We start from the raw sequence: 12,312 nt of genomic DNA, 5'->3' as shown, positions 1-12,312 counted from the left end.
TAGTGTTGATAATATGTTTTCACACATGATACTAATCTGTCCTGCCCCAAAAGATGCGTGTGTTAGCAGTGTAGTAAAATGTGACTATGCAGAACATATTGCTCAATAAAGTGATTTGAGCCATTGTTGTTACAAAAAACTGCTACCTAACTTCTATGAATTTCTGTCCCTCTGTTTGGGCCATTGAGTCACATCTGAAATTTAAGCTTCATGACAGTAAAATATAAGTGAATTTCATACTGACCATTGTTTTTTTATACTTCTTTAATTGTTATCGTAATACACTGACAATTTAAGGTCTAGTACCTGAGGTGTTACCTGGTCTCATGCAGCCTTTAAGTTACTCAGAAGTGTTTGTGTTCCATGTAATGTTCTGCTGTGTAAAGGACATTAATATTAATGCGCTCTGCTGGCCTATTTCATTCGGCATGTTAGAGGCTGCCAGAGGGCAAGGTGTGTTGACATGTTGTTGAGGCAGTGGCCATTCCTGGGGTGTCATTTCTGAGCATCAATCAGGGAGAGCCTGATCTCATCTGTAAATACTCATCCCACTGATGCAGGGTTTCGTGGAATTAATGGGGCGCCTTCATGTGCTGATGCATGTGAAAGGTGGTGGGTGGGGTGACGTGGGGGGGTGAGGGGGTCTCGCTTCAAATTGCTTTCCTTTATTGCCTCCCCCTCCTCTCCCTCTCCCCAAATCATATTAGCCAAACCAATCTCATTTGCAAAATGCCATTTGTTAATTTGGCCCCCTTGCTTGTCGGTTATAGCACGTGCTTGGGTCTGTATGTCAAGTTGTGAATGAATATGAGAGAAATAGAGTTTGATGCAGGAGAGAGACGGAAAGAAAAGAAAGAAATTAGTAATTAGAAGTCATTTTGGATTTCACAGTATTCAGACTGTGGGTTGCATTCTGACATTGTGGTTCAGCTGCGCTTGATATTGATCCTGACATCAAGTTCAGAGATTTATTGATTGATCGATGAATCCTCTACTCTATAAAATGCCAAACATAACATCGTAAAACCACAGAGGAGTTTCTAACATTGCTCTCTTTCTTTTGTCCAAAAGCCAACAAACAGAAAATCCTCTTTCTTATTCACATTTGTGGCCCTCAGAAGTAGCATCCCTCTGCCAAGACCCAATAGTCCCCTTACATTTAATCAATCTGCACCAATTTGCACACACTCATAGATACCAGTCCCTTCAATATGGCTATTTTCTCATCAAGATCAATGGCCATGAATAATTTCCTGGAAATCGGTGAAAATTCCCCCAAAAATCTTGCAATGATCCAGATCTGCACTCAATTTGAATGTGTCCCCCCACCAAACAATTCCATAGGAATCTGCGTTGTTGTTTTTGAGTAATTTTGCTTCCAATCAAATGAACAGGGTTGAAAAAAATAACGTCCCTGGAGCCAGCAGAGATAATGACTGAAACAATCAATCGGTCGTCAAACTGAGCACTAATGCAATCACCAAAACTTTTCACCACTAGTTTGCAAAAAGAAGCAGAACATGAGGGAAAAGTTGCTGCTCTCAAAGCACCTCTACCTTCTTATTCCTCAAATTGGAATTTGTGTTTGATCAATACGGCACAAAGTTTACCATAAGAGTCATTAGTTGATTATTACTGCGGTCCACTGTCGCAGTGAATCTGCTTTGCGAGCCTGTAGTAATTACTGAGCTGTGGCCGAGGTGACGAGTGGGAAACAAGAGGGCAGACGGCAATCAGTCGTCTCCTCCTATGTTGTCCACAGCGTCCACACCAGCAGCCTTTATCTGGGCTCGTAGGGAGCAGCGGCCGATGCGAGGCCAGTTATTCCTGCCCCTGCAGCCTGGAGAAGATCAAAGCGGACCGGTTGAACATGGAAGATGAAATGACTGTGCTCTTCTAAGGACTGCTGCATGGTTTATCATGTCATTATCGCCCCTGTTAATGCTCAGATATATTGTTTCTTTTTCCTCATCTTTTACAAGTCTTTCACAGAATGAGGACAGTCTCCAATTATTTTGATGTGGGGAGAAATTACCCATCGTTCATGTTCTGCTGAATAGAAATGTTCCTTTCTCCTCACCTTCTTGTGCTGATGGTGTTTTACTGTAGATCTGCATTTTATTTCACAAGATGTTCTGCCCCATTTGTTCCAGTGGATTGAATAAGAACAATTTGTCATATTGGGAAAGGAAGTACAGAGAACAGCTCATGTACTTCATGGTAACCTTCATCTGAGAGGAGGAGGAGAAGGAGGGTGACAGCATCAGTTTACTAGCGGGAGGAGAGGTCACTGTTGTTGGGCACCTGTGTGGCCTCCCACAGACTGTGACCAGGAGTAGTGGGAGTGACAGAGGGACAGAAGTGGGTTGGGGCAGAGGTGAGATGAGGGCGGATTAGAGTCCAGCTGTGAGGGAACATGACCGAAAACTCTCTGGGATGAAGTTTGTCCCCTTTTATTGTTTTTAATGATGAGATGTTACAGTGAAAGACTACTCCATTCAATAAGTACACTCAAAAAAGGTTAATTTGAACTCCCAACACGTGACCCGCAATTATTTCAGTTCAGCCAACACGCCATCTGTTGTCCTGATGTTAGGCTTCAGGACTGCAAATGAAATAATTTGGCTTGTACCTAAGATTCACTTCCTGCAGTAAAATTCCTCCCAAGAAAAATCTGCTGATAAGCTCCAAAACATTTTAATCTCTTTCGCTCATATTACTTGATATTATACCTGAACTATTCCAAATGAATAAGAAAAATATATTTTTTAAAAAGTGTTATTTTCTAAAGACTCAGCAACTGCAAACTTCTTTCTTTGCTTCATTTTAGAGGTTTTATAATAATGGAGCGTGCTATTTAGTCTGTTCCTGTGGTCCAATTATTTTTTGTCCAGTCTCTAGTTGATTGTCTGTATGGGAGTGTTTGTTTTTGTGACCCCCGTGCGACACAATTTAAACGCTGCATCATTTGATTTCTTTCTTTTGACGGGTTATTGTTTCCCAAAATAAATCAGATGCCCTGTGTCTTTTCTGCTCTGGTGACAGTTCAAATACAGTTCTTACTTTAAGGGCTTTTCTTCCAACTTCTGCACTTGTGTGTTTTAGGGTCAGGCTGAAAGATGGCGTGGCGTTCCTTGGAGCCAGAGCCAGTAACCCGGTTGCGTGGACGGTGAGCCAGGACGTCAGAAGTGAAGGTCACAGAGTTGTCACCCTCCACTGCCGGAGGAAGGAGAACAGCTTCGGTCAAAGGTACAGTTGTCATGTTGCCTCCGTCTATGGGACGAATCGATGAAATGAATGAAGGAAATGTGAACTGAACACCCTGCTGAATGACCAGCGAGCGAGTGCAAACACTGAGGATGAAAAAAGACATGACTCAGCATCTGACCCATTCATTCCTTGGCACTGCCTTGCATGCAGGTGTCTGGTCAGTCCCAAGTGCAGTCAATAAAATGTATTGTTCAGAACACGGTGTCACTATAGATTTCCGCTGTTGTCCTAAAATACATCACGGAGTCACACTGCTGCACTGGGTGACCTTTCTTTATTGCACAGAACATGAGCACACAGAGCAACACATACTCCTTCCTGCTGCAGGAAAAAGTCAGTGTGAAATACTCCGAGGATACTGCAGTATTCACACCTGTTTGAAGACGCCTTCACACCTACTTTGTTTGATCTGGACCTTCTGACTTTTCAGTTTAGTCCCGACCAAAGTAACAGGTGTGAGGTGGACTAACATTTAGTCTGGACAAAAGATGTGGTCTGCATCAAATTAACCATGGTTCGGTTTGTGTGCAGTGTGCAAAGCCTTTTTGGACAGTTTGGATAGTTCAGACCAAGTGCAGGAATTTTAGACAGAATTAAACAATAGAAGAAGAAGAAGAAGAAAAGCAGAAGCAGCTCTTCAATGATATCCTGTTTAAACCTTGAAGACGACATGTTGCTGGTATTAATTCCATAATGATGTAAGAGTGGCACTCAAATGATTAATTATTTTGATAAAATTAACTAAATCAATAATTTTCTCCATTAAAACTGAAAGAGTCAGCAATTACAACAGCAGGATACACAACACGCCGACATCAGATGTTTGCAATTCTCTAAAACTAAGTCAAGTGTAGGTAGACCCAGCCCACGTATGGTGATGAGATGTATTTACTGCGCTCCCTTAATCACAGTGTGAAACTAAAACTAACCAGATCAAATATAAACAGTGCAACAAAAACATGAACCTTGGGTTGAAGCAAATTTAAGTTGTCTTATTCAAATTTAATCTTAGTAGAATTTCATTACTGTAACATTCCCAATCATCTTAAGCTACTCTTTATTAAAAGTAGTTAGTTATTTTAAATACCTTTATCTAAGTTATCCCACGAACTACATTTATTTATGTGTTACTTTTAAAATGAACATTTTCAAAGCATAAAATTCCTTTAAAAAAAATATATATATTTTGAGCTTTTCAGTTCAACAAAATAATCCGTCAGCAGAGACTTGCCGCTCCCTCGAGGTGAGTGATCCATCACAGTATTTATATCCAGCAGGGGTTATTCCACAATTCAGTGAGGAACCTTTTTCAAAACTGATGACACATTTAAAGATGCTCAAACATCCAAAATCTCAGAGCTGTTGCTTCAATGAGCCATGTGGTCAAAAATAAAATCAAAAAATCAACTAGACGAGAACAACTACATAATAAGTTCACACGCATATTGTGAAAAGAATAAATGAATCTTCAGCAGGTTCTTTTTTTTATCGTTCCACAGAGGCTGCTGTTCAATAGACACTCAAAACTGTTGACTGTGAAAATAGCGACAGGATTCTGAGTCAAACAAATGTTTACGACAAAGCATCGAATATCTACTGAAGTAGTTTTTCTCACCAGTTAGAAATGAAATTTCTAAAAAGGTTGTTTGAAAGGTAAGAAAATTAATCTAAAGACCTGTGGTGCAATTTGTATAGTAGTTCAAATAAACCAAATCCATTGGGTAATTCCATCAGTATGACTTAAGGAAGTGTAATGTATTGCATAAGTTTGAGAACTTTACTTTAAGTCAGTCTGTGTATAATTAGCTTTGTTGCTGCTGGCTAATTACATACATTAAAAAAGTTTAACACGAGCATATTTCCAGTCATGTCAAAAGAATTGAAAACATGTATGTGTGCTGGTGCGTGGGAGATTGATGCATACATGACATTGTGCCCATTAATGAATAATAACGTGTCTTGTGGGTGTGCGAGGATATACTGTATGTGACATTCAACTCTGCAGCTAAACGCTTTCAGGCAAAGACAAAGTGGCTGCGCACAGGAAGTGACACACCCTTGGCTGGGCTGCCATTTCCTCCCCGGGTGTCGAGGTGATGAATGACAAGTCGTCTATCATTTGCATGCGTCTCTCTTTCACGGCCCCGCTGAGGAGGGAATTTGAATTGTACAGGACTGCCTAAATCAAGGTCATTCACGGCGAATCTGGTATTATGCTCCGCAATTCTGCGCTTGGACAAAAGACGACCTCGAGGTATTGAAGCGATAATGCGACACCTGCTGTGACCATGATGCTTTAACGTTTTTCAAGCGCACACATGGTTTGTGCTTTTGATTTCTATACTGGAACAAAACGAGCTCTCTGGACTCTTGCATGTCCGGTCAAATTCTCCTTTGAATTACTTTTAGGAAAGGAAAAGCTTTTGCAGTTGCATTATCGAGCTTCTTCGGGGCATATATTTGCCAGACCACATTCAATAGAAAATAATGAATTTAAGCTACAACTAAGGAGGGATTTGTTAAATTACCTCTAAAGGCCTTGATAGCACTTTCCCTAAATAACTTTAGGCTTTTATCCCACTGGTACCTGCAAGGATTTCCTTTTTGAAATACTCTCTTCCGTTCCACAGTAATAGATCCATACTTGTTGAGTCATTTCATTCCTTCCCGTGGGAAGACATAACATCAGTCAGGTTTAGAGCTAAAAGATGGTCATGAATCGAGGGGTAATGGAAATATGGAAAGATGGAAGGCGGGGAGTTTGAAAAGACACGTCTGGTAATGTCACTGAAGCTCGCTTTGTCATCCATTGAAACAGCATCAACGCCTCAAGCTGAAAGATAAACAGCAGCAGCAGCAGCAGCATGTGTCTTTTCTGGGTCAAGGTAGAGAAGACATCACTATGACGTTTTAAAACCCACTCACATAAAAACCACACAGAACACTACCAACGAGCTGAAGTGAATATCATCACAGACTTTTATCACCTCTCTATTTCCCCTAATGCTGGTTTAATGTCAGGGGAAAGGGGGACTGTGTCTGGTGTGTTGATAGTATTTAAATAAATACTTTTCCCCCCCTTTAATTTACATTTTAATTGAATTCATTATGTTAGTGTTTTGAGTGTAACATACATACATACAATCAGAGTGCCTCCTCCTACTAGAAGCCAGGTGCTCTTGGCGGATTGCTACTATCCCAACAGTTTTTCCAGGTGGCAGCCGGACAGCTTTGAGAAGAAGCTACTAGAGGAGGTCTGCAGTTACTGTATCTGTCATGTTTAGTAAATATATGGAAACAAGTTTGAGAAGATGAAGGTGTTGTAAAACTAAGAGTGGGGATGGTACGGTTGGTGCCTTTTGTCTTTAATCAGTTGCCTTAGCCGGCTACGAAATCAATGATGTCAATCACTGGTCCACTGAGACCAATTTTCCACAGAATCATAATATATAATAAATGCATGTTGCCTTGTTTATTTTTGCAAATAGGCATGCAAATGTAGTTCTATATAGTCAGACCTCTGGTGTTTCCTCTTGAGGTTTCCTCCAGTAACAGTGCATATGCAAATACGTAAACGTTCATGCCACAGCCAGTTAAAAAGCAAATATATCTCCAGCCTAAGTGGCACTGATCTGCTCATACAGTCACATTTTCCAGTTTAAAAAACACACTGTTTTTTTTTCCAGTTTTAACAGATCTGCAGAAAGTCACTCATTTTGATCTAAATTAAGGTTATGTGGCAGCTTGTGTGCACTCAGCTGTCATGCCACAAACCCTCTTGAATAATGGCACGACACAAAAAACTGAAAATAATTTGTAAGAACATCAAAAAAGAAAATACATAATGTATTTTCTTTCGTCCTTCTTATTACAAGCCTGTGTCGAGCAGATTCAGCCACAGATGTGTTACTATGCACATGGCCCTGCACAGAGTCTCCAGGCGGTAATAAAGCTGACTGATGCAAGATCAAAGTGGCGCAATGGTCATGAAGACAATCCTGGCTGCTCTGTTATGAAGATATATGAGGACATTCAAATGCTGTCCTTCACCAGCGAGCCCTCTGTTCCTGCGTCCTCACAGCACTCCGTTACCATGGAAGACGAGGCTGCTTCTCCTCACCTTCAAGCTAATTCATATTCTTTTTGCTGCAAGTGCTACAGAACTCAAAACCCCATCAGCTGTTGGCTTAATTAAGCATGGGAATGTACACACACGGGGGGATCCCACACACACACACACACACACACTCTCTCTCTGTGCGTGCACATGTTGATGTGAGTGGGATGGGAGGGTTCTCTGTGTCAATGGAGTTGTGGCTTTAGGATAATCACAATCAAAAAGAGAGTCATAAGCCATGCATGTCAGGTACTCGAGCTGTGTCTGGCTCCCTCTATTTCTTTTTAATGAAAGCTAACACAATTTGGAGTCGCTGTTTGATCGAGGGGACGAGTTGAGAGAAGGAAACAAATGGAGGTTTTGTTACTGTGGCAGCGGCTCTGCACTCGGCGTATCAATGAGTAGCTTGTCCAGACCGCGATGAGAGTTCGATTTGTAATTGCTGGAGTTGAGGCATGGCATCTAACAACTAATTAAAGTAAACTGAATTTAATGGCCAACATCTCTCAGTCTGCGCACTCTCTCAAATTAACACATGAACAGAGACAGGCTGACTTCAAAAGAAGTAAATCCCTGGTTTGATCTGTTTGTTGAAGTAGATCTTTTGAGTTTGGGATCTATTCAGTCATGATGGCAGCAGTGGCAACACCAGCAAAATCGTTGAAGAAAGAACACACACTTAGCCAGGATGCTTCTTTTCCCTTCCAATGTTTGTATTGGTCACTCGTGACGGATCGTGGTTATTCATCATTGTGTTTTGGGCAACGTGAGTAAAAGTCTAAAACATCATCTCGTCCGTGAAGATGATTTGACACCTGAGTCCTATCAGGTAGATTTTCCTCTATGATCCCATGTTGTTTCACTACATCATCAAACTAGGCCTTTTGTCATTGTTCTGATTGAGCGGCTGAAGTTAGATATGTCTCACAAACACACAGTTTCTTTACATTTAAATGTGGGCTGAAACTCGTATTTCTTTCAACATTAATGCAGAACAATTTCTCAAACAATAGATTTGCCCATTATAATTTCCAAGAGCTCATGGTGGCATCTGCAAATTCTTTTAAATGTTCTTTAATTAGTCATAAGTATTATCAGTCCAAACCCAAAGACATTCAGTTTACTATCATACACTGTGGGCAGCAGAATTCAATGTTCTGTATTATGAGAGCAGCCAAGCATAATAAAAAAATCACAAGACATTAGGTTATGACTCTAATTTACATCTTCCTTGCTTGCAAGCTGATTTTTTTGCTGGGTAATCAGAGTGTAAGCTTCTGGCCTGAATGAAGGTTTAAAACAGAGTGAGGAGGACCACTGGTGTTCCCACACAAGTCAATTAAAGAAATCTCCACAGCACCTTAAACTTGCTCATTCACAACAGTTTGTGGTTCATGAAAAATATTTTACTGTCTTTACGACACAATTTTATCGCAGCACTCTGATTCAGAGCAGGACAGATTTACTGTCCCTCGTTGTTTATTGAACCTTGTGGGGCCGTAACCTCTCTTTTAGTGACAGCATTTAATTCAGACTTGTGCCATATTGTAAGTGGGACAAATATAGTTTATCTGCTATGGCCGGGACAAATGCAGAAAAAGGGACCTGATGCTTTTTACCTCAGCCAAGGAAGAGGTTAAGTTTTCATCCCTGTCCATCGTTTTGTCAGTCGTAAAAACTGAAGGATTTTCATAAAACTTGGTGGATGGATGAGTGAGGACCAAGAATAAAATCCATTAAATATTGGCACAGATCTGCAGACAGGGGCACATCCAGGAATGTTTAAGGCACTATAGGAAGTTTTTGTACATATTCACCATATCCTGTTAATAATTGTTACCTTGATGAAAATAATCACACATATTAGGGGCACTGATATCTATAGCTGCTTTCAGACATGCACTGCACTCAGGTCCTCTGCATTTTCTTCGGAGAAGGTGCATGTGTGAACGCAAATGTCTGAGTGAGACGCTCCACAGCTTCCTTTGAACTTTCTCCACTCGGACTGGTAGAATAAAGTCTGTAGAAATCCAGAAGGCGATGTGAGAACAAAGCAGGGGAACCCTGATGATGCTTCGAACACGCAAACAGACGCAAAAACGACAAAGAAACGAATGTCTCCAGGTGAAGAAGTGGAGCCATACACATAGAAGAAACGGGTGTCTGTGTGTTGTCAAGGAAATCACATGATCTCAGCAGTGAATAATGCAGAGGAATTGTTTCCGTTGTGAACGCGTCTGTGCAGAGAGCCTCCCGCTGTGTTGTGCATGTGTGAAATAAAAAAAGCAACCGAGCCAATTCTCCAGATTCTACCTGTAGGTCATGTCTGAAAACAGCTCATGAGTGTTTGGAATTTGTTGCTGCTTGATTGAATTTTGAAGAGGACTGTTGGGCCTTGGCAGTGGTGAACACCCCACTGAGTGCCACATCTGTAGCATTGTCTCAAAGATGCTCTTACATGCAATAATCAAATATGCTCTTCGTACAGTAAATATTAATTGAGTCTCGATGGTGTGCGCACACGTAAGCCTGAGTGCTGTCTCACTCACACACAATCAAACAAACAAACCAGTAAACAAACAGAACCCTCCGGCATCCTTTCACCTCCAGACTCCATGGGATCGTAAAACATGTCACCGCATTCATTTTGTCTGTCACTGCTAAAAGAAGACTCCTGCTGTGAACTAGTGGGAATTCAGCTTACTCTCCGAGATTGACAAGACAATGCTACGAGTGATGCAAAGCCTGCAAAGTAAAGTTCTTAAGGCTGTTGTCTAAAAACAACACAGCGGAGGTACATCTGTTAGACAACACAACAAGATGAACTGAATTCAATCTGAGACAACAGCGTGTGTGTGTGTTCACTTATTGCAGCTGTGGTGTAATTTATTTTAGGGTCAGGATGTTGAATGCAGAGAAGTTGCATGAAAAGTTTCCTACGGAGGCTTTGATGAAGAAAATGCGGCTCATGTGTGTAAAGTCCTGGTGTGAAAATAGGTTAGTGATTCAAATTGTTTTCCAGCAGTCGTGTTTTAGGCATCGGCGTAATCGAGGCTTGTCATTCTGTGTTTGCCCCAACCATCTGCTGAGGGAAGTGACATGAGCCTCTGAGGGTTTTTTTCTGTGAAACAGAGGAAGCGAGCGATGGGGGGGGATTGGAAACCTCAAGCTTGTTTTAGACTGAAATGATTAGCATACTCCGCAGTGAGCCTGCGATGGAAGAAAGTCACAAACCCAATATAAATAGTCTATAAAGATTCCAGTTAGATAAGATTGCCTCTGCTAAGCATTGTTATATTGCCAGGCGTGAATTCCATCCAGGGCGCCGTTATTTCCTGTTTTATTGTTATGTGACATTACCTGCTGAGGTGTGTAAATAGTTGTGTTGCGGGGCAATAATTCAAGACCACAGTTTATCACCATCCAGCTGAAACATATAGTGATGATAGGATCTCATCGCGTTGCTGTCATATAAATTTCTGCTGTCCGAATCAATGTCTGAGCGAGCTGGGGTTTTCTTTGTAGGGACAGTAAAGTTAGCCTCTGTCTGTCGGTCAGTTGTTCTCATATTTCAACAATTATCACATGGATTACCATAAACTTTTCTAGAGATAATGATGTGGATGTATCCTAATTACTTTGGAAATAACTCTTCAGCTAGAGGAGGAAATATTTCAACATCTGTGGGATGGAAGGGATACTAGATATTCTTGCTTTTAAATGCACATGTAGAGGAGCAGTGGTGGGTGGGAGTGAGGGGGTGATTACAACTAACAGACGTATATGTAACTCTCTGTAATGTAACCCTAGATAACAGAAGATAACAGAAACATTCAGATAGATGTTTTATTTGCAGTTTTTTTTCAATTCTGTGATTTTGTTCGGATGACATTAAATGCTAATAAAGGTGAAGATTATCATTTTATTTTACCTTTGGCAACAATAGTGTTTATAATGATAGCAGCTCCAATGGCTCCTATCAGAGAGTAGTTTTTAATCCTCAAGGCTAAGTTGGCATGTTTTTCAGCCCTCAGTTGTATCTGCAGGTTTCTGCTTTTCGGCTGTGTTCAGACACACAACCCTGACTGAACCACTCACTGCTGCTAGTAAAGGTCATTCCTCTGCCAAGGCCCAACAGCCCCCTAATGAAACAACTTCGAAATTCACTAGATCCAGATTTTCATTGGGATCTGCACCAACATTTAACATGTACTCCCTTGGGTCACAACTCACTCCTCCACAGAATTTGATGGAGTCAAGTAGTTTTTGCATAATCCCTCTAACTAACAAATAAGCAAACAAAAGTGGACAAATTAACTGAGGAGGTGCAAATTTGTTTTTTTTAAAGCAAGTAAGACATGTCCTTCTTTTCCCAAGAGGAATATTTTGCCCTTGCGTGTCCTCGAGGATCAGAATAGAGAGGGAAGTATAATGTCAGCAGCAATGGAAACTCAAGGGAATAGTTCCGAGGGGATGCTCGTGTATGAAGCAGTGATCTCTGCGTTAAATCTTCCAGCATCACAGTGTTGAGTTATGTTTACGATATATGTGATCAAAAGCTCCATTGTTGACCCGGCTAAGGATAAAAAGAGACAAACACATGGAGCTGTGTTGATCCCTTTGTGTTGCACACGGTGTTCAATCACTCGTAGGTTACTTCGGGCCCCGGGAGTGGGAACAGCCGACTCTGTGCCACATTCTGAAGCTGGGCTGCCTTCATGATCTCATTATGCACGTCTAAGTGGCCTTGAAACAGCATGAACATTTTAACCCAATTTGATTGATTGTTCTCATGATATCGTAATAATAGCCCGGAGCCCTGTAGGGTGCGCAATCTTTTTCCTGCTCTTCATCACTTCTTTGCCCCATCTCAATGACAGGCTCTCTTCACCCCTCATTTGACATGCAAGACAATTATGTGGCTT

At 41.2% G+C, this 12,312-nt stretch overlaps 1 protein-coding gene and 1 long non-coding RNA gene across 9 annotated transcripts in view; one reads left to right on the top strand and one right to left on the bottom strand.

Moving 5' to 3' along the window:
• Positions 1-12,312, bottom strand: part of LOC109626023 (uncharacterized) — an 88,072-nt gene that overhangs the window by 15,061 nt on the left and 60,699 nt on the right. For 5 of the 7 annotated variants that reach the window (XR_011239178.1, XR_011239175.1, XR_011239177.1 and 2 more), the window contains exon 4: positions 3,064-3,216. The exons of the other annotated variants lie outside the window; for them this stretch is intronic. This is a non-coding gene — a long non-coding RNA (uncharacterized lncRNA). The remainder of the gene's footprint in view (positions 1-3,063; positions 3,217-12,312) is intronic. 7 annotated transcript variants of the gene reach the window in all.
• The window catches only part of LOC109626119 (transmembrane protein 132C), a 120,597-nt gene that overhangs the window by 62,830 nt on the left and 45,455 nt on the right, over positions 1-12,312 (top strand). For both annotated transcript variants that reach the window (XM_020081800.2, XM_069514039.1), the window contains exon 4: positions 3,106-3,249. In XM_020081800.2, the coding sequence (XP_019937359.1) occupies positions 3,106-3,249 (144 nt within the window). The remainder of the gene's footprint in view (positions 1-3,105; positions 3,250-12,312) is intronic.

The sequence above is a fragment of the Paralichthys olivaceus genome, chromosome 18 (genome assembly GCF_024713975.1).
Source record: "Paralichthys olivaceus isolate ysfri-2021 chromosome 18, ASM2471397v2, whole genome shotgun sequence".
NCBI classification, from domain to species: domain Eukaryota; kingdom Metazoa; phylum Chordata; class Actinopteri; order Pleuronectiformes; family Paralichthyidae; genus Paralichthys; species Paralichthys olivaceus.
The sequence above is the reverse complement of the archived record's forward strand: the minus strand, read 5'-3'. Positions and strand labels throughout refer to the sequence as shown.